The sequence below is a fragment of the Pelodiscus sinensis genome, chromosome 3 (genome assembly GCF_052426305.1).
Source record: "Pelodiscus sinensis isolate ZL-2025 chromosome 3, ASM5242630v1, whole genome shotgun sequence".
Lineage (NCBI taxonomy): Eukaryota > Metazoa > Chordata > Testudines > Trionychidae > Pelodiscus > Pelodiscus sinensis.
The window spans coordinates 142,867,054-142,895,025 of record NC_143054.1 but is presented as its reverse complement, the minus strand read 5'-3'; the positions used below and the strand labels follow the sequence as shown (position 1 = coordinate 142,895,025).

General features: G+C 54.1%; 1 protein-coding gene across 4 annotated transcripts; it reads right to left on the bottom strand.

Moving 5' to 3' along the window:
* Window positions 1-526: 526 nt before the first annotated feature.
* Window positions 527-26,411, bottom strand: LOC102457038 (uncharacterized). 4 transcript variants are annotated; one of them, XM_089777400.1, is made up of 15 exons: window positions 25,621-26,410; window positions 23,143-23,327; window positions 16,209-16,435; window positions 12,161-12,323; window positions 11,306-11,466; window positions 10,471-10,516; window positions 8,789-8,928; window positions 8,268-8,412; window positions 7,149-7,315; window positions 6,729-6,886; window positions 6,204-6,372; window positions 3,756-4,659; window positions 3,035-3,230; window positions 1,367-1,539; window positions 527-954 (listed from the first exon to the last, which is right to left on the bottom strand). In XM_089777400.1, the coding sequence occupies exons 4-15, from the start codon at window positions 12,287-12,289 to the stop codon at window positions 838-840; spliced, it is 2,505 nt and encodes an 834-aa protein (XP_089633526.1). In that variant the 5' UTR covers window positions 12,290-12,323; window positions 16,209-16,435; window positions 23,143-23,327; window positions 25,621-26,410; the 3' UTR covers window positions 527-837. The 4 variants fall into 4 exon arrangements, with proteins under 4 accessions (XP_089633526.1, XP_089633528.1, XP_089633527.1 ...); XM_089777402.1 differs by lacking the exon at window positions 11,306-11,466 and having other exon boundaries at window positions 25,621-26,411; XM_089777401.1 differs by lacking the exons at window positions 16,209-16,435; window positions 23,143-23,327; window positions 25,621-26,410 and adding an exon at window positions 13,061-13,216.
* Between the last annotated feature and the right edge of the window lie 1,561 nt (window positions 26,412-27,972).

Below are 27,972 nucleotides of genomic sequence, written 5' to 3'. Positions count from 1 at the left end.
CACATTCAGCTAGTGCAGCAGCACTGAGAGCACAGGCTGCTGTCTCAGTTCCTCTGGGTTCAGCAGGAGCTTGTATCCAGCCTGGGAACTGCAACCTGCCTCATGGACAGGGCCTGTGGCCAAGACTCCTAGGCTGTGTCTACATTGGCACCCCTTTCCGGAAAAGGGATACTAATGAGACCAGTCGGAATTGCAAATTCCACGGGGGATTTAAATATCCCCCATGGCATTTGCATTTACATGGCTGCCGCTTTTTTCCGGCTCGGGGTTTTGCCGGAGAAAAGCGCCAGTCTAGACGCGATTTTCTGGAAAATAAGCCCTTTTCCGGAAGATCCCTTATTCCTACTTTCAAGTAGGAAGGTGGGAAGGCCTACTTTCAAGTAGGAATACGGGATCTTCCGGAAAAGGGCTTATTTTCCAGAAAATCGCGTCTAGACTGGCGCTTTTCTCCGGCAAAACCCCGAGCCGGAAAAAAGCGGCAGCCATGTAAATGCAAATGCCGCAGGGGATATTTAAATCCCCCGCGGAATTTGCAATTCCGACTGGTCTCATTAGCATCCCTTTTCCGGAAAGGGGTGCCAATGTAGACACAGCCCTAGGTTTTCTCTCAGGGCCTAGGACTTCCAAGAGGTGCCTGGGCATTGCTTTACCATGCCAGCCTGCAGCACGGTCCCTGTTCCCAGATCGGTCTCCTAGCTCGTGTCCCTTTGCCTTCCCTATGTTACAACAGCTCAGAGCTTGAGTTTGCAGCCCAATGGCCACCTCTAGCTACCACCCGTGTTGCCAGCGTGACAGCTCCTCATTGAACACTGTAGGCTGGAGTGCTTTCTGTGCTGCTCACGGCAGCACCGGTACCTCCGACCGGGGAGGAAGCTGAACTCTGGCTGATCTCTTGACATTTCCAAGCACAGGAGGACGGCTGCTATGAGAGCTTGTATCTTCTCTGCTGGTGACCTGAGTAAAGAAAGGGGGTTGTGGTTTGTGTGGTTACAGGAGCAGAAAGGCCCTATACTAACTTGGGGGTGAAGGGGGCATCAGGTTTGTGTAGGTCACTTCCTGCCCTAGGCTGTTCCAACCCAGAAGTGGCTGCATTGGGCAGTGCCAGAGGGCTGCTGGTATGTAGAAAGAGAGGCTCCAGCTGCTCAAGGGGCCATTTGTTGGGGTGTTGCTATGTGAATAGCTCCGGCAAACACCTCCTTGTGGGTGGCTGGGTGAAGCATCTCGGGTGCTACCAGCAGAACCACCAGGCTCAGCCCTTGTGTCTTACAGCCGAGCTGGGGGCAGATGAAACACATCTGGCCTGAGTTCTGAGTGTTTGCTGGCTGCCCCTGGTCCCGTGAGGGGCTGTGCAGACCTGCCCACTGACCTTCAGGGCAATGCCCCTGCTGATGGAGAAGGTGTAAGTGACACTGTCCTGCTGCTTGTTCCCCTTGACGTTGGGGCGCGGCTGCAGAGGAGGCAACTGGCATGGTGGCGGCGGGCCCTGGGGCTGCTCCAACAGGGCCTGGCTTTGCTGCAGGAGCTGCTGGGCTCTCAGCACTGCAGAGCAGAGATGGTCATAAGATGGTCTGTCTCATCTTCCTCTCCACTCCCACCACAGGACAATTCCCTCGCCTCCCGGCCCCAATCACCTGGTTTGCAGCCTCAGCTAAAGAGCCCATGTGGTCTGTATTCACATAAGGCCTTCCCCAAAAGGAAGTTCAGGATGATTCAGTGGGGGCAGGGAGCTCTTCCCTACAAGCCTGTACTGAGCCAATGCCCCAGCACGTGCCAGGGGTGCTGTCTCAGCTGTAAAGCCAAGGGCTGGCTGCTTGGCGTGAGTGATCCTCTTGTACTTTTCCCCAAGGCAGGGTCTCCCCCTGCTGCTGTGGCCAAATCCACTCTGGTGATTCTATTCTGCCACTCCCTAGTTCCACTGCAGTTTCATTTGGATACGTGACACTTTGCTTCCCCATGTGTGGCCCACTCCAGCATTGGCAGCACTTAAGTCGCACTGATTCTTGTCTCTCCGTTGTCTGTACAGCTTTTTAGATGAAAAGGGCTCAGGAAAGAGTAATGGATCTGACACGGAGTCCTTGGAGGGACAGTTCTCCTTCCCACAGCTCAAGGAAGCAGCTTAAGTGCTGCCAAAGGACGTCTGCCGCTCAGCGTTTTGAAAGGGCAGCCTAGCGCCGCGAGTCCTTGGCCGGTCTGGAGGAGAAATCTCTCAGTGCAGCATCGTCCCTGCCGATGTGAATTGCTTTGGGTAGAGCAGGCACTTAGCTTGCACAAGACAGGGACTGGTGGTAAAATCCTGTCAGGGCAATCAAAGACAGTCCCTTGGGGAATTCATCCCTGAGTGCAGCACCACCATTTTACAACTGCTAGGGGTGAAAGGCAATGACAAAATAGCTACTGGGCAGTTGCAGGCCAGCTGGGAGCTCCAGGGTCCTCCTGATGCCCATAACCAGGAACTATGGTGCCTACAATAGCTTGGAGAGGGGGGACCCTGCTGCCTTCGGTGGCAGGGGTACCTGCACATCCTGTTAGGGGAGGCAGGGAAGCCCTGCTGCAGCTCCCAAGCTGTGAAGTCAGAGGGTTTTGGAAGTGGTGGATTCCATGACCAAATCGTAGCCTTAGGGTCGAGTCGCACAGAGTGGGAAGGCCTAGCAGGGAGCAGTGGGATGAAATAAAGCAAAAGGGCTGTTCACCTTGGTACCCTTCAAGCCAGGCTGAGTGGCTGGGCTCTGCCACTGTTTTCCCAAAAGGGAATGAGGAAGGCCTCCTCCCACAAGCCCCTCAACTGGCCGTGGGGTGTAGAGGAGCCAGGCCTGCACACTCTATTGCTTTAGCATGAGTATTATGCTTGCAACTGTAAGCATGTAAGTGTATGCACACTCCCCATCAGCCTCACTTGCTCGAAATGTGGGGTCTGGGCTGCCTAGCTCCTTCAGCGGGAGCCCTCCTGGAGCAGCTGCAAATCCATGCCCTGTCTGTTCCTCTAGCGAAGGGGTAGGCTCTGCAGTGTGCCAGGGCCTCAGGCTGATGAACGTACCCGGGACTCTCTGGGCACTCGCAAGTGACCGCTTCAGCCAGGCCTTCCGGAACCCAGCCCAGTATGGCAGCAGGGTGCTGGAGACTGAGTCCCTCAGCTCATCAAACAGGCCTGGAGGCGGGGCTGGAGCATCCTGCTGGAGGGACTGCTCTGCTGCCCGGACAGCTCTCCCCAGCGTCTCAGCATCCACCAGCACCTAGAGAGCAAGCACAGATGAGCTCAGAGGCCTGGGGCAAGTCTCCATGGCACCAATGGCAAAAAGCTTTTCCCCTCCCTCCTTCCCTCCTTCCCTCCCATAGTGGAGCAGGGATCTGCTAGATAGCACAGCTGCTTCCACACCACTTTGGCCTCTCACTCTGCAGGGGCTGGGCTGGGCTTTCTCCATCCCAATGCCACCAGGCGGCAGGTGCTGCTGAGCTGGGCATTTCCCAGAGAAAATAAGCCGAGGCTGGACCGAGGGGTGGGGGAGCTGAGTTGGGGTTGGAGCTCGGTTGGCCTGGGAATTCAAGCGGGGTTGATCCCTGCAATTGGGAACTTGCATTAAATGTGGCCCTCGAGCCCCCAGTCCGATGTCGGTGGGAGCTCATCACTCTTTTGCAGAACTCCTGTGTTAAACACCAGCACAGTGACTGCTTTGGACGCTGCTCCTCCTCTCTCTTGCCCTAAGCCTGTCTGACAGTCTCTCGCCCCATCCCTTCTCCCATCAGAACACGAGGCCTACCTGCAGCCGGGGCTCCAGCTGGGAGACTAGGAAGTAGCTGCGGATCACCTGCACCTTCTTCCTCAGGAGAGCCCTGTCTGGCACAGCATGGTGGGCGTTCTTGAACTTCTGCACCTCCAGCTGGAAATGCAGGCCATGCTCCAGCACACGGGGGCCGTGGACCTGCAGGTGCTTGAGGAAGTGCAGCATCTCCAGGGTGGGCCAGCCTTCGGCAGCAGCCCTGAGGAATTGGCCGAAGGAGCCCTTGTCTTCCCGGCTGGGCTGGGCTGTAGCTGCTGACCCCCCAACGGCTTTCCTGCTCCTTAGTCGCTTGAGGGCCACCTTGGAAGCCAGCAAATGCCGGAGTGGCTCCAGCTTGGGCCAGCGCTTGTCTTGGATCTTGAAGGGTTGCACTCCGTGCCTGCCCAGCCCATTGCTCACCTCGGCCCAGAAGCTCTCAAACGCCGGGGCCACGTGTGCAAGCAAGGCCGCTTGGATATCTCCCAGGCTTGAGTCGCTGACTCTTCCCCGGGCCACCTCTGCCCTCAGTCTCTTTCTCAGCTCCCTGGGGAGGCCACGGCTCAGTGCCTCAGCCCCTTGCTGGCCACAGAGGTCCAAGAGGTCCACGCAGCTCAGCCGTTTCCTGCCCTCTGGGGCTGCCTGGCAGCACTCCAGCTTCTGCATTAGCTCCAGCACCCTGTGGAGCCCCACATCCTGCATTTCCTGAGCCGCCTTTTTATAGGCTTTGAAAACCACCTTGTTGTTGAGCAGATCCAGGGGGCACTGTGGTGTCACTGACCCTTCCCTGCTTGCCACGCCAGCGCTGTCTGAGCCCTGGGGCTTGGCTGCTTTCTTCTGCTGCCTCCTCTGCTGCTTGCTGCCTTCCTGGGCATGAAAGCTGGTATTTCCCTGCCTCTTCCTGGCCCTGCAAGGATGCAGACATGTTCTCAGTACACTCCAGGTTCTCAATACAGCCGTAGCATATTAGACTATGACCTTGTTGCATCTCATAAGCTACATAGCATCAGACCTGCTCTACTTAGATGAGAGACCTTTGCTTCCACCTCCACACACAGGGAAACCAAGAAGTGGTGGTGGTGGCTTTGCGGGGGTATCAGCAGCGAGAGGCTGTGCTTTCCGTATGTCCTCGCATGGTGCTGGTGGAGATGGTTTTCAGAGCCTGACCTCTTACGGACATTGTCGATCCCAAGAGACAGAGGTGTTGTCCTAGCCATATTCTCAGGGCAGGGAATAGTGTCCTGCCTTCCTAACTTCCCTCTGCAGTGGGACGCTGTGTTCTTCAGGCCCTCGGCAGGGTTTGGGTGTGGTGGGGAAATAGCTGCCAGATTCTGCCCCAGACGCAGTTGCATGCCAATGGAAGATACAGTGATTCTCAGCATGAGAGTTCTGTGAAGTGGTTTGGCTCCTTTCACAAATGAGAGGTAAGATCTAAACGTACAATCATGATCAAAATAGCAGCCTGCATTCCCCGCTGGGCATCTGGGCTCTAGAGTGCAAATATACTCCCTGGAGTACACATGCTTAACTAGACACATGCCCTACATATATGGGGACCGTGGGTAGCAGGGTCAAGACTAAAGAGGATGGAACTTTAACTGTGGAAATGTTTCATCAGCTCTGGGAATCCCAATATCCAACTGGACAGCTGAGTTCCTTTTGCAGCGCTCACAAATCCAGGTTTGCCTGCCTGAATCCTAAGAAACCATGTCCTTTGTCTGCGCAGGGAAGTACCTGTCTCTCCTCTGCTTTCTTCTACTGTCTTTGCTACGGATGCCTGGCACTGCCAAGTAAGAGGTTGGGACACCAGACCAGCAAGAAAGAGGGTGGCACAGAGCAAATGAGGCAAGAGGACAGCTGTCTTGCTTAGGAGCAGTTTGAGATGTTTGGAACATGTAGTGGCTGGTTTGGAAAGAATTCTCTCAAGCGGCCGCCCAAAGCTGGACGTGAATGCGGTACCCAGGCCACTCCTTCATTTAGCTACTCCACTCCCAGGTGGAGGGGCTGTCAGGAGTGGAGCAGTTCCCCGCTACGCCAGCCCTGGGCTCCCCCCAAAGAAGGGGCAGTAGAGAGAGGAGCAGGAGCAGCAGCCCATGTACATGAAGGGGTAGGGCACTGGCTTCAGGGTAGGGCATGGGGAAGCTCCTAGATTACGCCAGTCTGAGCTTCTCCCAGCAGGAAGTGTCCCAGAGGAGGGCGCAGGAGCACTCTCTGTAGAAGGGCTGGATCCAGGACTGCCGGCATTTTGTTTGAGGCTGCAAGGAGCCAAACTGCCTGGAGAGGAAGAAGAAGGCCCCTCACTGGGTGCAGTTAGGAAGCCATCTGAGCCGTATCCATGGACAAAGCAAGAACCAAATTTCCCTATAAACCACTTCTCTCCCCCTTGCCTGCCAGTGCTTTTCACCCAGGCCTGGAAACCAAAGACAAGGAGCCAGGGTCCTTGGGACTCACTCTAAGAAGGTGGCTATCTCATAGCGGAGGTAGCGGAGCCAGGCCTCAGAGAGAACAGCCAGCACATGCTGAGCCACCGGTTCCAGGGCCAAAGGCTCCAGGGGTTGGTTGCTGGAGCTGAGCGTTGCCTGGAGATGCTGGATGTAATGTGGCATATCGGAGCTGAGTCCTGCCAAGAGAAGAAAAGCAGAGCATTGGCCTAAGGACTCCATCCTCAAAGGCAAGTGTGCTAGGGCACAGGCTTCCTGCTGAAAAGTAACGTGCAGCCACTGGACACTAACCACCCTTCAGTGCACTCTTTGTGCCGGTTCTCCAGTGTCCAAGGAAATCTCCCCTGAATGTTTTCTGGTGCCACACGCCCACTTACTTAGGTTTTCTAGCACCAATAATTTTGCTAATTAGTCCCTTACAATTCCCTTGGTGTAGGTCTGGGACTCAGCCCGGGATCCCCATGTACACCCAGGCACAGCTGAACCCAGCGCCAAGTGGATTTGTTGCGAAAGAACCAGTTATGTGGGGGCTCACCGACGTCGCATGGCGCACCATGCACCAAGTACACGTGGAGGATCTGCCAGGCTGAGCGATGGGGCTGGAGCCTATCTGCCTGCCACTGCCAAGTGGCCTGCTGCTCCTCCAAAGCTTGCCATAGCTGGTAGTTGTGGACCTTCTGAGCATCCTCAAACCTGGAGAGTAAGCAGGGAAGGAACACGCATCAGCCGGGGGGAGTGTGAATAGAGAGTGAATCACGTTTCCTCTGGAGTGGCCAGCAGGGATCAAGGCTGTATGGTGGCCCCTTTAGAAAACTACCATAGCCTGATATTCGCCTGTGAGATATCAAGGTGCTGTCACAGCTGGAGACAATGCAGCAGCAAAGTCCACATTCCCAGGAATTGCCCAGCTCACTCAAGTGGCAGAAAGCCACAGGGACAGGAGAGAGAGACTCACCTGGTCAGGTAGTAGAGAAAGCTCCCCCCTGCCCCACGATCACACCTTAGTGCTTGGAGGAGGTGGGAGGTCAATGGTGTGTCACAGAGGTTCCATGGGAGATCTGGCTGATGAGCTGACGCAATCCTCCCTCGCCAGCTTGCACCCGAGTGCGGAAGCTGCATGGGCTGGACAGCAAGAAGAGGGTTTCAGTGCTATATCCAGTCTGACCCTCACTGCCACGGCCAGACAGAGATTTTCAATGAGGCAAGAGGAATTGTGCAAAGTAACCCGTCTATATTACTGCTCGTGATCCAGGCAGCTGGCTACTAACAGTGCGGAAGGACAACTCACGTTCTCAGGGAAGAGCACTTGGGCTGGAGCAAAACTGGTCTCTCTTCTATGGCCCTTCTCACCCACGCTCTTTCCATGCACTCCATTTACAAGCACTGCAGCTCCTCTCAGGGGCTGACTATACTGGTGCTGGGCATTTCCAGCACAAGTAGGTATCCCCAGGCTAGCTCCATCTTCTAGCAACAGAAGGTAGCTGCTCTGGTACAACCAGCAGAAGGGACTAGCCACCCCAGCTATAATCCATCTGAGACTAGCCTCACATCCAGCCTGGCTAGTCTCTGCTGCCAGTCATGGCTACACTGCTATTTTTAGTGCACCATAAGGAGTTTGGCCAGTGCAGGTATGTCTATTCAGGCTGGAAATTAAACCTTCCACTCTAGTGTAGACAAACCTTCAGTCTCAGAGCCATGGGCTGTGAGTTGGGGCAGAGGGGACTTACGTGCCATCCTTTCCTCCATCACACAAACACTTATGGGCCATGGCCCTCGGGCTAGCGCCAGTGGCTTCCCCCAACTAGCCTAGTAATGAGGGGGCCCGTGATTCTGCTGGTGTCACCTTTGCCTCCTATACCTTTGTGTGTGTGTCCCTGCCATCAGCTGTGAAATCTGCACCTGGGCAGATGTCTGTCCTGGGAGGCCATTACAGAGCCACCTGTATTTTGGCTGGCACAGTGTTGAGTCTGCATGCTGTTAACCCGCCCCAGTGCTGGATTGCACCACGTTGAGAAGGCACACGCAGGGAGACACGCACACTATCCAAACTCTACTCTGTGCAGGTGATACGTACGCTGAACCGGTCTGTGCTTCTATTCGTGTGGCTCGTGCATCCATAACCCACAACAGGAAGTGATGCAGACACCTTGAGTGAAGGCAGGAAGTCGGCATTCACGGGCGATCTTGGCTTGGTCCAGGAGCCTGGGGTGGGGCTAGCCCTACCATGGGTCAAAACAAGTAGATAACCACACCCTTCCAAGCATTTCAGTCTCCTCATTTTCAGAGGGGAGAAACTGAGCCAGAGGGAGAGGCAGGACTAACAAGGTCTGGCAGGAGTCAGTGGGAAAAGAACCCAGTTCTCCTGTAGGAACCTATGCTCCATCTCTAACCACTGGATCTCACTCCCCTACTACTGGATCCCTCTGCAGCTGGGGAGGCCAGCAGAAGCTATGGAGTCTGGGAAGTACTCCAGCAAGTTGCTAAGATCTCTTGTGGCTTGTCCAGTCCAAGGCCCTGCCTCCTGAGAGCTACCAAAGGAGGAGCTTTCCCTCCCTGATAGCATATCATCTCCAGAGTGGTTCCCACTGCACGAACCTGAGGGGTCTGGTTCTCTGGTGGTGGAGGAGAAACCTGGGAACCCAGTAGGCGCGGAGGCGTCGCAGCGCATCGTACTGACTCCTTCTGAAGACAATAACAGTTGCCTCCATGCTGCCCCGAGTCTCGCCCGTTGGCTCCTTCCAGCAGAGAAAGGAGAACAGCACACGTCAGCCACGCCACCCTTCCCCATCACCTGACTGAGCTGCCACCACCATGTGGTGCTACGGGAGTCAGAATATCCCAGAGGGTCTCTGCTTGAGCATGTCTCAAGGTTGGTTTCCTCCACCAGGCTTGGTTCTGGGCTTTAATACCAGGATCCTCAGCCTAGTGCTTTTGTGACCCCAAGGAAGAGATCCTGAGCTCAACTCCACGGGGATCCCAGTGATGCCCTTGGGTGGGTTGTTGGTAGCAGGGATCAAACCTAGGGTCTCCTGAGCTTAAGCCATGCGCCTCTACTGCCTGCACCAAAAGCCATATCTTAGCCAAGGCTGGAGTAGGCCCATCCATCTCTAGCTGGCCTTGCCACTTCTATTGCACCACACGGAGCAGGCATGGCTCACTTACACCAAGCTGGGGCAGAGCCATCAGAGGGAAAAGTCACCCAGCCCCCATGTGCCATTAACCCTTTGTGGGACTTGTGGCTAACAACATTTACCAGCCAGGAGAAAGCACAGGCTCGAGGGCTCAGGACCTTAGAGACTGCTGGTTTCATAGTCTCTTCTCTGCAGCAGTGAGCACAACAAATCTTGCTGAGCTTGCCTTGAAGCTGACAGAGGCCCACTGCATAGCTGTGCAGGGGCTGTGATAGGGAGGGGTGCAGGAGCAGTGTCCCACACCACCCGACCACTGGTATCTATCAGTTTGGTACAGTCAGGGCCATGCTGGCAACTTCCGTGCAGGGTGTGCCTCAGGCTGTCAGTCAAGGGCAAGGGCAGGGCTGGGACAGGAGGAGGGATCTTGTGTCTGGCTCAAGGCAGCACTGTTCCTCTCTGATTCCTTCTGTCCCTCCCAAGCCCTGCCCAGCTGGCTACCCTCATACACTGTTTTGTGGCTGGCCCCCACTGGCCTGGGTGATCTGTCATGGCCTCGCGCTAATCGTGCCCATTGGCCCTGGGATGCCCTGGGGAAAATGATGCAGCAGGCGGAGCCAGGATGAAGGGCTGGGATCGGCACCTAGACTATCGGCTGCATGAAGGCCAGAGTGAAGCCCCACAGTGGCAGTGTTCCCTGGAGGCTGGGTGCACAGGAGCCATTTCAGCACTGCCCAGCTGAGTAGCAGAGCGCCCACAGCTAGGTCTGTGTTTCTGCTGGGGGTGCACATTGATACCCACCTCAATGCACATCATTTATTCCACACGTGGATGGAAAACGTTAGAGGAAGCATTGCTGGGCAGTCGCCCTTGGAAGCAGACAGTGGCAGGACCCAGTGTCCCTGGAAGGCAGGGGCAGAACAGAAGCACTAGCAGCTGGCGGTTTAATGAGCCCAGGCCGTTTCCTGGTGGCGGAGGAGGCGGTACCCACACACACTGAGCACTTCCCACAGCTCTGCTCTTTCACTTCCTAGCTGCTGAGGTGTGAGATTCACAGACCTGCTGAGAGCAAATGTTGCTCTCAGGTCTGCTAAGGCTACAAGGGGCAGGTGAGAGGACCTGCACGCACACCCCAGCGGCTTCGCTCACCTGGGAGACCAGAGACAGGCTCAACTTGTATTTGTCCTGAAGGTTCCTGCAAAGAAAAGAGCAATGGCTCCAATAAAGGCTGAGGCAGCTCAGGCCCTGGACTTCACACAATCAAGGCCTCAACACTCCAGCAGCCAGGACCTGCAGAGTACTTGCTAAGCATATTGATCGCAACTTGCAGCTGAGAATTGGACAAGCCAGCTAGCTCCAAGCACCTCCGCCCAGAGGGGATCAAACCCTGGGCAGCGTCCTAGTCTCCTGTTGCCCTGTCTTACTAAGTGCATGCTCAGTAGCTGTAGGTCTGCAAACATGCAGAGCCCTCTGCCAGGAAGAGCAGACCCCTTTTGGCTGCTCTTCCCTCACACCTCCCTGAACCCCAGAGGCCCCACTGGCTCCTGTAAGTGGGCCTGGATACTCTGCCTAGGGCTGCCCTCTGCTGGGCCTCAGGAGGATGCTGTCATTGCAGTCCCCAGTATGAGTTTGTATGGCCGAGATTCTTAGGGCCCTCCCCTGCTCCTTGCAGGGACACAGGTGGGAGATCTGGGGGTTCACCACGGGGCATCTGGAGCCGGGATTCTCCAGTCGCTCTATACCACAGTCTGAGTGACACCCCTGGCTGCTAGAAACACAGCACACTCTTCCTGCACTGGAGGGGGAGCAGATCCAGAACTGTGGGCAGCGAGGGTGCGAGCCACCAGCTGATCTGGGCCAGGCAGCAGAGTTAAGCCCCCTTGCGTGCAAACAAGGGGATGGGTACAGGAGCAGACAGAGCCACTGCTTCTCACCCCCTCCCCGGTGCGTGACTGAGGGGGCTCGCTGGGATGGCCAAGCCTACCGGCAGAGGCTGGCACAGAGGAGCTGGGCCTCCCGCTGGGCAGCACCAGCTTGCAAGCACTGTGTGTGCTCCAGGACAGTCTCACAGTCCATCCAGAAGTGAAAGAGGTGGATCCCCAGCGTGCCATGGAGAAACTCCTTGAAGTCATCCATGCCAGCCCTCTGCAACACAAACAGGTGGGGGGCACGAAGGGAGGTTGGGTTCTCTGTGGGTGGGGAAAGCAAAACTCCAGGACTGGCGCTCAGCCCCGGAACCGAGCAGGGAGGGGACCCACTTCCCCCTGCGATGGAGTCTGACCCCACCTGGGATTGCTCTACCAGTCTAACTTAGAAGGGGCATCCAGGGCTCCTTTCCAGACCACAGTGCTCAGCCTAGGTGCCATTGCAGCTGAGACCCTCCCATCTCCCACAGGGTGGCCCCCAGCCCCTCAGCTGCAACCCTGCCCAGGATCCTAGCGACCCGATGGCTAGTCTGCCAGGCATTCACTCCCCACTGGGATAAGCGAGCAGACTCATTGGCTGCTGTGGTGGGTCCCAGCTCAGTTCTCCCAGACGTGCCTGCCCAGCGGGGGCTGTAAGGTTTCAGCGCTGGACCCAGCACTCCATTGTCTCCAGCTGGCTGCATTACCCTGGGGCCCTATGCCTGCTCCTACAACCGCAGAACAAGGACACCAGTGCTGCAGGACCATCAAGAGGAGAGAGGTTTGGGAGACAGAAGTGTGTGTGTGGGGGGGCCTCCCGGGTTGGCACTTGGCACAGCAGAAGGGGAGGGAGTCTGGCAGCTGGCCAAGCTAATTTCTTCATCCTATTAACATGCACTTCAGCCCCATCCTTCTAGCAAGTCCAACAAACTCACCGTCCCCAGTACTTCCTCCTTCCGCTGCTGCAGAGCAGAGCTGCCAAAGCCAGGGAGCAGCCAGGATTCCTCCTCCCCTCCTCCTCCTCCCTCAGAGGCGCTAGATTCATCTAGGTCAAACTGCTGCATCTTCTTGGTGCTAGAGACCAGCTCCCCTCGGCACCTTCCGGGAGAGAAGGGAGAGGGGCTGCTCTGGCACTGGGCAGGCAATGTGTCCGAGTGCAGAGCCTGGGCAACTCACAGGGATACCTGTGTGCAGGGCTCCAGTGGAGTTACCCTGCACATCCCCCCAGCATCCACCCTACCTCCTCTTCCCACTCATTCATTGCACCCTTTGAGCCCCCGCCCTGCCAGAGAGGGCAATGCTCTTTGGGTGCTAGCTGGGGGGTGAGTGGGTCAGCGCACCCAGTGGGAACAATGATAGCAGAGAGGACACAAAAGGCACAAGGGGTCAACAATAGAGTGATAGGCACATTCCAGCCACAACACGCAACACCCCTGCACAGTCACAGGCGCCTTACACCCCCCTCTGGCACCTCCAAGGCAGCCCACACCTCAACATGCACAACTCCCCCACAGGCAGAGCACAGTGCCTCCCCCAGGGACACATGCAACTCCCTGGCTCTTGTAACTGAGCTAAGAGAAAGGCAGCTCAAGCTTAGTCTCAAACTGGGCCAGGGAAGTGCAGGGAAGAAAGCCACCCACCCTCTGGGCCCCGTGTTGGGGCTGCCCTCTCCCCCCAAAGCCTGCAGATTGGGGGGATCCCCAAGAGCAAAACAATGTAACACCAGACAGCAAGTGTGAAATGTCAGGATGGGGGTGGGGAACAGGTGCCTGTGTAAAACAAAGCCCTGAATAATGGGACTGTCCCTCTAAAATGAGGGCATCCGGTCACCTTACCCAGCTCTCCCAAGGCAGAGTGTGACAGAGGGCTCCCAAATGACAGCCGCCAGTAACGCTATGACAGGCCAGAGCCTGGGCCGCAGGATCAGACCCAGAGCATGCTGCAGCCCTGTCCTGCAACCAGCATTAGGTTGCTACAGGGCCTCATGCTGAGGGAGAGATAGGGAGAGAGTCCCCTCCCGCCTAAGCCAGTCCTCCCATCCCCCCCACTCCCCGCTGAGCTCCCTCCCTCAGGGTTTCGCAAGAGCACACAGGATGCGGCATGGAGCCTCTCTCAACTCCCCCTCACCCCATCAGACATAAATCACTCAGCAGGCAGAGCCGGCTGCCCCCACAGCACCAGGCTACAGGCCGCCTCTGCGCGCTCCTCCTGGTGCCTCTCTGGCTGCTGAAGCGCGGATGACACAGCGCCCCATCAGGGCGTTAACGACCCAAGAGCACCCAGGCACAAGGCAGCAGCGGCTAGGAAGGCAGCCTGTGTAATGTTAAAGCTTAACACTGGGAACCAGGGGGCCAGGCCAGGCCCTGCCCAAGACACGCTCTGCCACCTTGGGAGGATTATAACCTTCCTCGTCCTCCGTTTCCCCATCTGTACTTTGAGGCGCTGGGAGGAAAGGTGCTAGACAAGTACAAGATATTGTCGTGTGCCCCCCAGAGGAGCGCTCACCTCACCTCAGCCTCAGGAAGGGGCAGTCGGGGCTGGGCCAGCCCACCACTTACTCTCCCTTCAGCCCATTCCCAAGCCTGGTCCGACTGTGCAGTTGACAGGGCTGCTAATTCAGCATGGTTGCTGCACATTCTCTGCTCCTCCTCCCCAGTGCAGAGAGGGGAGTTAACCCTTCATAGCCTTGCCTGCCCAGGAGGTACTCCGTGTGCCCTGCGGCGGGTGAAGAGCTAGCAGCGCCTCTGGTCAGGCCAGCAAGGGATCTCTCAGGCCCAACAGCATCAATCCGGTCATCCACACTTCCTTCTGTAACCATGACACCAGAGGCTTGTCACAAATGAGTCCATGCATCTAGCTCTCTCAGCAGCCCTGAGGTGGCTGGGCCAAAGTGCCTCCATGGCGAGCTACTGTCCAATGCCCACAGTGGCCCGATGCAGCAGTTGGGGCTGAACCTGTCTGGGATCCCAGCTCCCACTCAGGAAACTAAGAGCTGTGGAATCCCCTCTGGGCCTGAGGGAGCAAGGGAACTCAGCTGTTATTTGCTCTGGAAAACTGCCTGGGTCACCAGCTTCCAACCCCTTTACTTGCCACAGAAATGCTGCCATTTCTAGGATGGAGCAGCCACTTAACATAGCGGTTTAGGACCAAAAGTGCCCCCAAGATGGTCCCCAAATGAAACTGCAAGGGGCACATAGGGAGCTAGAACTTAACTGACCCTATTGCAATGTGATCCAGACACCAAAGCTAATACCCAGACACCCACTAAAAATTGCCTGAGTTCATTGCTGACTACATCTTATCTGAAAGCCTGGCCCCTCCTAGCAGCACACTGGGGTCAGCGCTGCCTGGCAGAGAAGAGCACTCTGACTGAAGCACCTGCATTTCCCTTGAGTGTCTCCCATGCAAGCACTGAGGAGCTCAGAGCCCAGGAGGGAGGAGATGGCAGCAGACTTGTCCTCTAACAGGCAATGTGTAAATGTGTCTGAGAGCAAAGAGCAGGTGCCTTTCCACCTGTGATTGGGTGGAGCACTGGATATGGGCCACTCTCAGTGGGAGTAACAGACAAATCAGAAGCCCAGCACTCAAAGAGGCTTTCAGCCAAAATCAATAGGGCAGGGTGCATCTGGCAGAACCTCCGTCCACCCATCTCCAAGTCGTGGTAGTCTCACTGTTGGTCACTCCTGTGCCAGAGTCGGGCAGGAGGCTTCGAAGCTGCTGCCTGCTTAGCCCTTCTGCAAAGGGAGATTGCCCCAAACTGAGGGCACCTGGGAACTCCACGGAGCTCCGCCAGGGTGACTGGTCAGGGATGCTGGAGGAGCAGCCTGCAAGAGGACAGAAGGGTCAGCGGAGAAATGCCCAAAGACAAGCCGCTATTTGTGATGGAAGTTTCCAAGCTAGTGCAGGGAGGGATCTGGGAGCAATGGACAAGCACAATGGGTTGGTCAGACAGTGAGCAGCCTGGATTCCTAACCCTGCAGGAGCCCAGATACCATAGTGGCTCCTTTGACAGGCACCAGTGCTCTCAGAAATCCTGCCTGACATAGTGAGACCTTCGGCTTCCCAGCAGCCCTTCCTTGTGGGACAACCCAAGGGAGCAATAACAGAACAGGGCAGCTGAACGATGCTGTCAGAGGAGAGGATGAACCGACGGGGCAGCCCGTGCTGCAGAGGAGGAGGCTCTCGCATGGAGAGTGGCCAGGCTGCGCTGAGGAACAGAGAGGAGGTGGGTGGCGTGTGACCAGAGGGTGTGTGGGAGGAAGAGAGAAAGGCAGATAAGTTCTGTGAGATCAGCTGCCCTGAAGCGGTGAACAAGGAGGGTAACTGTGCAGGGCACAGAGCTGGTGGGGGCAGGGCATGCTTACCCTTCTGTCCCATGTAGGAGGCCTTGCTTGCCGTTCTGTGGGGCAGGCCTGCCCTAGGCTAGTCTCCTGAGCAATGTTAAAAAGGACCCTAGATAGGATTGTGGGGTTTAATCACGGTCCCTTGACTCTGAGTCTCAGTGGTGCCCTGGGTGTCGGCCAGCCTGGGGAGAGCAGCAGGTAGGTGGAGCCATTCCTGGCCAGTGAAGGCAGGGACCAGGCTGGGTGGCTTTTCAGGTATGTCTGCACTGTGATACAAACCCACGGCACTGAGTCTCAGAGCCCAGCTCAGCTGACACTGGCTCACAGAGCTAATAATAGCAGTGTGGGTATTTGGGTGTAGGAAGGAGTCTGGGCTCTAAGACCCCCCCCCCCCCAATCATGGGGACTCAGAAACCAAGATCCAGCCTGAGTCCAGATGTTTGCACTGCAATGGTGCAGTCCTGCTGCCTGAGCCCACTGACCCGGGCAGCCAGCTGTGGGTCTTTGACTGCAGAGTAGACATACCCTTTTGGGCTTTTCTTTACTCCCTTGCTCGTGTAGGGAGGAAGGTCACTGTAGGGGGCCCCTCTCCTTGGCTTGCGGACAGGAAGATGATCCTGGAGTGGCTGTGGGGACTCACCTAGGCGAGCTGGGGTGCTGTGGGTCCGACTAGGAGGCCTCCACAGCCTGAGGCTGGGGAGCCCCAAGGGCAGCCCTGCTGTTGATGGGTGACTGGGAATGCTGGAGACTGCGGTGCTGTCCGACTGACGACTGTACCCACGAATCTCATGCCGGCTCACTGGACAGCCTTCATCCAGTGGACGAATCAGCAACTTTGCCAACTTGAACTCCAGATAAAGGGCCGTCCTAGCACAAAACAGACAGTGACACTGCCATCAAGGACAGCCAATAAGCAGGGACTGAGTGATGGTCCCATGCCACATGTAGGACACACAACCACCAAACTCACCACTGTAAAGGAACAAAACAAGTCCAGAGATTCTGCTGGGGCAGGGAGCCCAAGGCTGGGATAGCAGTTGGCTGCAGGTCAGGGGGAAGGCTCTCATCAGGACATCACCATCTGCCCTGCACCAGCTCAGCCAATGTCAATTCTGTTGTAAAGCAGGCTTTTTCTGTCCATAGCCTTCGCGTATAGCCCATCCTGCCACACAAGGCCCCTCACACAAAACCCAGATACTCAGAGGAGCATGGGTAGCACAATGCAGTTTTGTGAATGGAATTTGATCTTATAGGCATTCTGGGACTCACAGGCGCCAAAAAATAGGGAGGTGAGCATGACTAGATAGTGCTTACAGATAAGCCTCATTTGACCGTAGCTTGACCAGTCTTAGGGGCAAGGGGAAAAAGTAAACATAGGGTAATAAAACATAATTGTCTAACACTAACTATGCCCCATCTGGTCCTGTCCACGAGGGGATCACGCATACATCACGAAAATTTCTATAGGGCAATATTGTCATGCTACCTCATCACTAGCCTATCAGGCCCTGCCAAATGCAGACCCTAGCATGGCACAGACACCGAAGTTTTGTATAAAAGACCCTCAATTCCTTTGTTCGACGGAGGTTCCGTGTATTGAGGGCACATGTCTTTTTTTTGCCTGGCTAAAGGATTGATCACCCTGAGGCTGTCTCCCCACCCTTCGAATCAAATATAGGGGTGCACGAGTCCTGAGCATGCTCCGAGTTCTAGTGTGTCTTTGTGTCGTTATTGTTTTTGGATTTGTAAGTATTGCTTAAATGTATTAGTTATTGGTTTAATTAATAGTCAAATTGTGTTAATTTCACTGTGTAATTCTGTAAAGTGTATCTAAGTTCTGTTAACCACGCTGTGTAAATTGTATAATTTTGTGTTGTATAGTAGTGTTGTATTTAGGTTAAGTATAAGTGTTAGAAATAGAAGCCCCGGAGTTGTTAAGTTGTAAAAGTAGATTTATAACTAACTCCACCAGCTGTCCTAAAATAACCATAGAGGGGCTGGCTTTGGACGGTTCTTTTATTATCATTATTTTGGCTTTGTTTTTTGTATTTTTTATTTGTATGCTGCGTTGTCTTAGGCGAATTAGGGATAGTGATTTGATATAAGTGAATTGTAATCAAAGAATTGTAATCAGTTGGGTATAATTGTGCCCAAGCTTTTCTACGCTGTAAAAGTACTAAGCAATTGCTAGTTCAAACACCTACTTGTTAATTGCTGGTTTTGACCACTTAATAAAAATCATTTGTTTCACCATCATCCAGTAGTTTTCACTGGATAGTCGGCTTTAACCCTTGAGGCTCACATCACATCACCGAACCAAGGTGTAACATGGCGTCACGAACAGGATGTGGTGAATGCCCCTGGGCAGGCAGACCCCCAAGTGAAACTCAGGAAGATGTATTTAGTCATTTAACGTATTACAAATTGGGAGATGAGAGTAATAACCCCTCAATGATTTTTAATATAAAAGTAAGGAAGTGGGCAAGCCTTAAAATCATGGGTAGCCCTCCTAACAATGTCTTCTCTGGGGTGTTTGTTAAGGACACACCACTCTGTCACGTTTTATTAGGAAGAGGAGACAAAAGTTCCCGCCTGTGTAACTACAGGGTTAAAAGGGAGCGAAACAGACCTGGCAAAACTTTTGACCGCGGCAGAAAGAGTTTTAAAGAAATCTGATAGCCACGTGTCAGCCACCCTTCCAGCTACCCCTGTTACCCACGGTAGTCCAGGGCGCACTCTCTTAATAGAGTTAGTTTAAAAGTTAGAAGAATCCCAAGAGCAAAAGAAATTAAAGCCTGATAAATTTAAACTCAAGAAAGTAGCAGAGGTTTTGTGAGTCATGTTTAAAACGACCCTCTGAAAATTGGACTCAAGCCACACACCACTAAGTTTTGCTGTGTGTGGGGATCAGCAAAAAATTGAGGCTAACAATCCCAACCGAGATATAGATGTGCCTCCGGAGAAAAGAGCTGGGCCAGCTAAGCCCCCCCTCTTATCCTTGAGAAGCTCTCGAAAGTTTAAAAAACACCAAGCACCCCACCTTTAGCAAAAAAAACTGAAGTGGAAGTGTTCCCAGTAGCCGTTAAAAAACAACTTATGATGCAGCAATCGGACTTACTAACCAGGTCACGGTTCTATGCACCCGATCCTGGACCGAATTAAAAACCCTTTTAGAGGACATGCAGCGTAATGCAGGAGAGCTCCCCACAGTACGGTTGGAATGTGTAGCTTTAAATAACGGATCAGAGGTAGTAAATAAAGAGAATGTAAAACACTGAGTTTTGAAATAGACTTAACAGCTTGTGGGAAGTGTTCCTCCAAATTCTGAAGGAAAGAATACCTGCCAACCATCAAGCCATACTGACCCTAGGCATTTTGGCTGGAAACACACACACAGAGCAGCACGCTGAAGCAGGAAAGGGCTGCCAAGCAACTTCAGGAAATTCTCAAACCCCTGTACTAAAAGGTTTGGAAATTATAATTAGCTAACTGCAATAATAAACATTTAAATTTACCCATGAAAAGGAACTATAAGCTGTGGGGGCTAATTGAAAAGCCTACCCTTCATACTAAATTAATAATGGACAACACTTGTGTCATTGAAAAAGCTATTTAGCAGGAATCAAGACAGACAATAGAAAGAAAAAGCATGTGTTAAGGTTTGGAGTTTTATGGGCAGACTAGGGAAATAAGAAATTCTACTGGAGCTTAATTGGTTAACTGCATAAAAGGATAAATCTATACATTGTAAATTTGTAAAAGCTGTACCCTTAAAGGTTAAATTTGCTCTCTAAGAAAATAAGTTATTGTTTTAAGAATCCAAGCTCTGAAACTTCACTGTGTCTCTGTTTAAGGCTAAGTTGATAATACTTTTGAGTTGGTATCAGACCCGAGGTTGTGTGTGTCTGCAAACTGCCTGTCTGTTCTGTAAGGGGAGGGGCGGCACCTCCCCCATAAGTAAGCCTGTAACATCAAGTATGATTCTTTTCAGGAAAATAAAACCTTTTTCTGTTTGATGGAATAGTAACTAGCAAACACCTTGTTTTAAGAAAAAGTTTCTGTGGAAGTAAATCATTTGAAGCTTCACACATTAAGACTGATCTGTAGTACAAGAGGGAAACTAAGGCATGCCACCTTTAACTTAATAATTGAACAATAAAGTAATTCACTTAAACCCTCTGAAGTTGGTGTGCAGAATGAAAGCATATCATTGGGTAACATTAGGCTAATCAAAATTAGCAAGAACATTTGCAAAGGAAAAGTATTCTAAGATATAATGTGTCACCCCCCCCCCCCCCCCCGGGGTAGAAATGTTTTTTTTTTGTCTTTCAGATCAGAAAGCGCTGGTACCAGCTGAAGAACAGCTGAAGAACAGCTAAAGAACAGTTGAACAACTAAAGAAAAAACCATGGTTCTGTGTCATGACATAATAAGTTTGTGTTCTGTCTTCTGTCCAAGTTTGTCTTGTGTCTTAATTGTAATACGTATTGCAATTGTCATTGTGTGTAGGATATTTAGTGTTTTTATGAAAGGATATTTTAAGGAAAGCAGAAGCATGAATTTAAACAAAAACAAAATTAATAATTGGGCCCAATCAATCAATTGGCAATCAATTGGTAACTATAAAGTTTAGTGAAAAGATAATAGTGTAGTAATTGTTAAGCTAGGAGAATGTTAACAATGTCTTCACAGGTGAACAAAAAGAAACTGAAAAGAAGCAAGAAGTGTGCCATGTGAACAGAAAAACTAGGAGTGGGGTACCAACCCCTTCCCACTGGATTGGCTTTGTTTTAACAGCCACACTAAATTCTTTTTTATTAACATCACCTAACAACAATAGTCTGGAATCTAACCAGTATTTTGTATTATGATAAGTATCAAGAAACTAATCCACAGGTTACCTCTACCCCTATTCCCTATCCCTTTTTGTTTGCAAACAGGAATTTTATGTGTCAGATGGAAAGTAATAGCCACGATGATGGTGGTCTGCGCATTACTTCATTCTATTCATTGCCTGGTGCTTATATAACAATCGTAGATGTAAACGATGAACTAGCTCCCTGGTGCAGTAACCATCCTCGCCTCCAATCGTTGTACCCGGGACACTTCTGGCTTTGTGGAAATCAAGCCCATTCTCGGTTGCCTATTAATGCAAAAGGACGCTGCACCTTTGGCCATGTAGCCGTTCAAGGAGGAGGCATTTATGTACAGGACTCCTCACTGCCTCGTTTTGTGGGGCGGAAAACCCGCGATTTGTCCTCAGTCTGGCAGTCGGTAGGCACCTGGTTTGGAAAAGCAGCTATAGCAATATCCACCTGGAATCCTGTTGGAAATCTGATAATGCGAGAACAACTTGAATTGAATGCCCTGGCTATTGAACGCCTCGGCAACCAAACAAGCAAGGGACTAAAACTACTATCAGATAAAATTGAAGAAATACATGTGTATGTTATGCAAAATAGATTAGCTTTTGATTACTTGTTAGCAAAAGAAAATGGTTTTTGTAGTTGGTTAGATGAGTCACAATATGGTTCTATGTTTAAAAATAAATGTTGTATGGAAATTAAGTCAATTGAACAAAATGTAAGTGATGTAATTGAAAAAATTGAGCAAATTGTAACGGATGTCAGGAATCGTGCACCTTTTTTTGACTGGAATGGCTAGCCTCATGGTTTGGTTTAGGACGATACAAATAACTTTTTGTTTCTATTTTCATCACATTCATAACATGTATTGTTTGTCTTGTTCTAGGATGCGCTGTTTTAAAAGCCTGTACAAAACGCATTGTTGCGCAAGTGCTTCTCGTTGAAAGAAAATCTTTACTTGGTGCCGATAAAGGCGATGAGGACGAGGAGGAGGTATAATTGGTGGCGTTTGGGCCGCTCGGCCATGGCCACGGGGGCATGTTGTAAAGCAGGCTTTTTCTGTCCATAGCCTTCGCGTATAGCCCATCCTGCCACACAAGGCCCCTCACACAAAACCCAGATACTCAGAGGAGCATGGGTAGCACAATGCAGTTTTGTGAATGGAATTTGATCTTATAGGCATTCTGGGACTCACAGGCGCCAAAAAATAGGGAGGTGAGCATGACTAGATAGTGCTTACAGATAAGCCTCATTTGACCGTAGCTTGACCAGTCTTAGGGGCAAGGGGAAAAAGTAAACATAGGGTAATAAAACATAATTGTCTAACACTAACTATGCCCCATCTGGTCCTGTCCACGAGGGGATCACGCATACATCACGAAAATTTCTATAGGGCAATATTGTCATGCTACCTCATCACTAGCCTATCAGGCCCTGCCAAATGCAGACCCTAGCATGGCACAGACACCGAAGTTTTGTATAAAAGACCCTCAATTCCTTTGTTCGACGGAGGTTCCGTGTATTGAGGGCACATGTCTTTTTTTTGCCTGGCTAAAGGATTGATCACCCTGAGGCTGTCTCCCCACCCTTCGAATCAAATATAGGGGTGCACGAGTCCTGAGCATGCTCCGAGTTCTAGTGTGTCTTTGTGTCGTTATTGTTTTTGGATTTGTAAGTATTGCTTAAATGTATTAGTTATTGGTTTAATTAATAGTCAAATTGTGTTAATTTCACTGTGTAATTCTGTAAAGTGTATCTAAGTTCTGTTAACCACGCTGTGTAAATTGTATAATTTTGTGTTGTATAGTAGTGTTGTATTTAGGTTAAGTATAAGTGTTAGAAATAGAAGCCCCGGAGTTGTTAAGTTGTAAAAGTAGATTTATAACTAACTCCACCAGCTGTCCTAAAATAACCATAGAGGGGCTGGCTTTGGACGGTTCTTTTATTATCATTATTTTGGCTTTGTTTTTTGTATTTTTTATTTGTATGCTGCGTTGTCTTAGGCGAATTAGGGATAGTGATTTGATATAAGTGAATTGTAATCAAAGAATTGTAATCAGTTGGGTATAATTGTGCCCAAGCTTTTCTACGCTGTAAAAGTACTAAGCAATTGCTAGTTCAAACACCTACTTGTTAATTGCTGGTTTTGACCACTTAATAAAAATCATTTGTTTCACCATCATCCAGTAGTTTTCACTGGATAGTCGGCTTTAACCCTTGAGGCTCACATCACATCACCGAACCAAGGTGTAACAAATTCATTAAGTAAACATTTCGTAGCAGATTCCCTTTTGAGATCATACCTCCCCATGCAGGGCCAGCTGCACCCTCACTGAGGAGTGCTGTAGTTCCCATTTCATTCTCTGATTTCCCCCCGTATGTGTCACTCCTGTTACTTCTCCCTGCCCCACACGCAGCACTGCCACCCCAGCCCCACACTGTTCCACAATCTCCCCAAGTCCACATCATCCTCCCTTGCTGCTCTGGCATGTTCCAAGCCAGCTGCCTGCCACTCACCCAGTGACACGAGATTTCCAAGCAGCAGCAGGGGGGAACTCGCTCCCTTTGTTCCCAAAGCAGGAGCCCCCGCCCATAGCTACAGGAATGTCTCTGTTAGGACTGAGCACTATGGGGCCCCATGACACACAGGAGAGTAGTTCTGATCGCACCCGGCAGAGGGCAGCAGCGGGAACACCCATCCACACTCACCTCTGAAAAGGGGGCAAGCGCTCCTTCCTCAGCCAGCCCAGGATCCTCTCTCGCTCTGCATCCGTGGCTCCGTAGCCAGGCCAGCTTGGCTGCACTCCCCGCTGGCAGCGAGACTCCTGCAGGAAGCCATCCAGCTCCTGCAGCTGCCCCCTGAGCCGGCTGTAGCGCAGTCGCAGAGGAAAGGTCTAGACCAATGGCAAAGCCTCCCATCAGCCTGGAGACAGACACAGTGGCACAGCGCTGGGGACTAACAGGCCGCAGAGATCCCCATCGCCAGGGGTCCGCTGTTTGTGTTTCATTGGGCTACACTGGATGAACCAAACTGGGGGCAGGGGCGGCAGGCTTAGTGCTGCGAAGCAGAGACACCTACTCCCACTTCCCCCAGCCCTGCTGCCCCCGCTATCCCAGCCCTGGGCTCCCCACACACAGCTCTGCCAGTGCCCCTCCCCCTGCCCTGCACCCCCCTGCTATCCCAGCCCTGGGCTCCCCACACACAGCTCTGCCAGTGCCCCTCCCCCTGCCCTGCACCCCCCTGCTATCCCAGCCCTGGGCTCCCCACACACAGCTCTGCCAGTGCCCCTCCCCCTGCCCTGCAGCCCCCCGCTATCCCAGCCCTGGGCTCCCCACACACAGCTCTGCCAGTGCCCCTCCCCCTGCCCTGCACCCCCTGCTATCCCAGCCCTGGGCTCCCCACACACAGCTCTGCCAGTGCCCCTCCCCCTGCCCTGCACCCCCCTGCTATCCCAGCCCTGGGCTCCCCACACACAGCTCTGCCAGTGCCCCTCCCCCTGCCCTGCAGCCCCCTGCTATCCCAGCCCTGGGCTCCCTACACACAGCTCTGCCAGTGCCCCTCCCCCTGCCCTGCAGCCCCCAGCTATCCCAGCCCTGGGCTCCCCACACACAGCTCTGCCAGTGCCCCTCCCCCTGCCCTGCAGCCCCCTGCTATCCCAGCCCTGGGCTCCCCACACACAGCTCTGCCAGTGCCCCTCCCCCTGCCCTGCAGCCCCCTGCTATCCCAGCCCTGGGCTCCCCACACGCAGCTCTGCCAGTGCCCTTCCCCCTGCCCTGCAGCCCCCTGCTATCCCAGCCCTGGGCTCCCCACACACAGCTCTGCCAGTGCCCCTCCCCCTGCCCTGCAGCCCCCAGCTATCCCAGCCCTGGGCTCCCCACACACAGCTCTGCCAGTGCCCCTCCCCCTGCCCTGCAGCCCCCTGCTATCCCAGCCCTGGGCTCCCCACACACAGCTCTGCCAGTGCCCCTCCCCCTACCCTGCAGCCCCCTGCTATCCCAGCCCTGGGCTCCCCACACACAGCTCTGCCAGTGCCCCTCCCCCTGCCCTGCAGCCCCCAGCTATCCCAGCCCTGGGCTCCCCACACACAGCTCTGCCAGTGCCCCTCCCCCTGCCCTGCAGCCCCCAGCTATCCCAGCCCTGGGCTCCCCACACACAGCTCTGCCAGTGCCCCTCCCCCTGCCCTGCAGCCCCCTGCTATCCCAGCCCTGGGCTCCCCACACACAGCTCTGCCAGTGCCCCTCCCCCTACCCTGCAGCCCCCTGCTATCCCAGCCCTGGGCTCCCCACACACAGCTCTGACAGTGCCCCTCCCCCTGCCCTTCAGCCCCCTGCTATCCCAGCCCTGGGCTCCCCACACACAGCTCTGCCAGTGCCCCTCCCCCTGCCCTTCAGCCCCACTGGATTTGACCCCCGATGCTCACAGGTCCCCCTGCATTGGGGACCCAGCACTGGCACTCCAGCCTCCCTGCCATGTATCCACAGGGCTGGAACAAACAAAATCTACTAGGCTGGGCCCCCCTAGGCTCCAGTGTGGGAGGGGAATGTGGGAAGTGTCTTTTTCCTTCTCCGTCAGGAACTTCTCACTTGTGCGCGGCCCCCGACTGAATTTTCTGTGGGTCAGTGGCCCCCATCCCAAAAAAAGTTCCCCGCCCCTGGTCTAAGGAAAGAAGCTGCCACAGAACTGAGCCTTGGGGCCAGCTCAGTAGTAACTGTAATAGGCTCTGTGTGATGTTAGAGCTTTAGCCCAGTTTCCAGGCGGTTGCACGTGCTCATCAGAACCTTCCATGAAGATGAGCACTGATCGGGCGCCGAGGAAGAGTTCCTGCCAGCGACAGGGAGGCTCCCAGGTCAGGGCTCACTCCAAGCCACGGCCTGTCCTCCCACCCACTGGCAATCCTCTGAAGGTGCCATACTAGTGCCCCTTACCTGGTCCCCCTCAGGCCCCTGCCCCCCTACCACACCCAGTCGCTAGGAGTGACCGAGAAGGGTTCCTTCGGATTAAAGCTGCCCAGGCACTTCTCTGGCTAGTGGCCAGGCTCTTGACTCTCAGCACTGGTGTCAAGCAGGAAGTGGCCCCTGATAACAGCTGCAGTCACACAGGGACATGGGAGGGGGAAATCCTCCCCTGATGTGGGTGAAGCCAGACCCCCGGCAGTAAAAGTAGGTGGCGGGAGGAGCCGGACTCACAGGCAGAGCCAGGAAGGCATTGAAATAGTCCAGGAAAAGGTCATCATAGGTCAGCAGCTCCTCCAGCACCTCAGGATCTGAAATGAGAGAGACCAGCAGGGAGCCCAGGCAGCAGCTGGAGAGCCCAGCGCTGCCCAGGCTGCAGCATCAAAGGGAGCCCGCCTCAGCTGCCCAGCTCAGGTCTCCGCTGGGAGCTCCCTGGCAGGCTCCAGGGCAGGTGGATGCACGAAGATCAGATGCTGATGCTTGAGGCTGGGTCAGCAGAGCAACATGAGGAGCCCAAGAACCTGCTCTGGATTCCCATCTCCCCACTCCTCTGGACTGGCCCCTGGGTTCAGATCCCACTCAGTGGGGAGAGAGAAACTGGAGCTACCCCTGCTGCAACGGACTCTGGTGGCCTCTGGCTGAGCTGTTTTATGCAGTGAAGTGCCCAAGCAGTTCATACTGAAATACATATTTGGAGGCATGCGAGAGTCACAAGCCTCAGGCCAGAACTCCCAGTGGCACTGGACTTACTCCCCATCCCCTGCTCAGTGGTCCTCCTAATCCAGTCAAGTCCCCCATGAGTGTGGGTGGGACAGAAGACGTGTGGGATGGGATATTTTGCAAAGACGGATCAGAGCAGCTCCCGTGTGTGTCTCAGAACTCAGTGATCACTGTACCCCACACTCTGATTAAACAATCGGGCTGCATCTAGACTGGCATGATTTTCCGCAAATGCTTTTAGTGGAAAAGTTTTCCGTTAAAAGCATTTTCGGAACAGAGCATCTAGATTGGCACGGACGCTTTTTGCGGAAAGCACTTTTTGCGGAAAAGCGTCCGTGGCCAATCTAGACACGCTTTTGCGCAAAAAAGCCCCGATCGCCATTTTCGCGATCGGGGCTTTTTTGCACAAAACAAATCTGAGCTGTCTACACTGGCCCTTTTGTGCAAAAGCTTTGCGCAAAAGGGACTTTTGCCTGAACGGAAGCAGAATAGTATTTCCGCAAGAAGCTCTGATTTCTTACATTAGGAAGTCAGTGCTTTTGCAGAAATTCAAGCAGCCAGTGTAGACAGCTGGCAAGTTTTTCCGGAAAAGCGGCTGACACAGCCTAGACACAGCCTCGGTGTCTCTGGGGGGTGTTGGTGAGGGAGCCTCAGTTTAGACACATTCCTTCGACTTGTGCATTTTTATGATGGAAGAGTAGTTAGAGCTTAGGAAAGTGAGAGACTAACAGCAACAGCCAGTGCCAAGCAGAGCCAACCTTCTTCATGCAGCTCTGCTTATGTCCCTCACTCCTGATCCACAGTTCCCTGCTATCCCTGGGCTCCCCACACACAGCTCTGCCAGTGCCCCTCCCCCTGCCCTGCAGCCCCCTGCTATCCCAGCCCTGGGCTCCCCACACACAGCTCTGCCAGTGCCCCTCCCCTGCCCTGCAGCCCCCTGCTATCCCAGCCCTGGGCTCCCCACACACAGCTCTGCCAGTGCCCCTTCCCCTGCCCTGCAGCCCCCAGCTATCCCAGCCCTGGGCTCCCCACACACAGCTCTGCCAGTGCCCCTCCCCCTGCCCTGCAGCCCCCCGCTATCCCAGCCCTGGGCTCCCCACACACAGCTCTGCCAGTGCCCCTTCCCCTGCCCTGCAGCCCCCAGCTATCCCAGCCCTGGGCTCCCCACACACAGCTCTGCCAGTGTCCCTCCCCCTGCCCTGCAGCCCCCTGCTATCCCAGCCCTGGGCTCCCCACACACAGCTCTGCCAGTGCCCCTCCCCCTGCCCTGCAGCCCCCCCACTATCCCAGCCCTGGGCTCCCCACACACAACTCTGCCAGTGCCCCTCCCCCTGCCCTGCAGCCCCCTGCTATCCCAGCCCTGGGCTCCCCACACAACTCTGCCAGTGCCCCTCCCCCTGCCCTGCAGCCCCCTGCTATCCCAGCCCTGGGCTCCTCACACACAGCTCTGCCACTGCCCCTCCCCCTGCCCTGCAGCCCCCTTCTGTCCCAGCCCTGGGCTCCCCACACACAGCTCTGCCAGTGCCCCTCCCCCTGCCCTGCAGCCCCCTGCTATCCCAGCCCTGGGCTCCTCACACACAGCTCTGCCAGTGCCCCTCCCCCTGCCCTGCAGCCCCCTGCTATCCCAGCCCTGGGCTCCTCACACACAGCTCTGCCAGTGCCCCTCCCCCTGCCCTGCAGCCCCCCGCTATCCCAGCCCTGGGCTCCTCACACACAGCTCTGCCAGTGCCCCTCAGCTGCAAAACCCTCAGATACTCTAGTCCTGAATATCAGTCACCTCAAGGCATGTGCTGGTTTTGCATTGGGCACTACCAGAAAGAGAGAGCCACCAACGTCAATTCCACTTATCCTCTGGTAAAATTCAAA

Excerpts from the sequence above, each read along its gene's own strand:
- LOC102457038 (XM_089777400.1), bottom strand. The coding sequence starts at position 12,289 with ATGCAGCAGTTTGACCTAGATGAATCTAGCGCCTCTGAGGGAGGAGGA. Across the intron at positions 6,887-7,148 it reads TTTCTCTACTACCTGACCAG|GTTTGAGGATGCTCAGAAGG; the intron begins GTGAGTCTCTCT and ends CTTACTCTCCAG. Across the intron at positions 6,373-6,728 it reads TGGTGCGCCATGCGACGTCG|GACTCAGCTCCGATATGCCA; the intron begins GTGAGCCCCCAC and ends TTCTCTTGGCAG.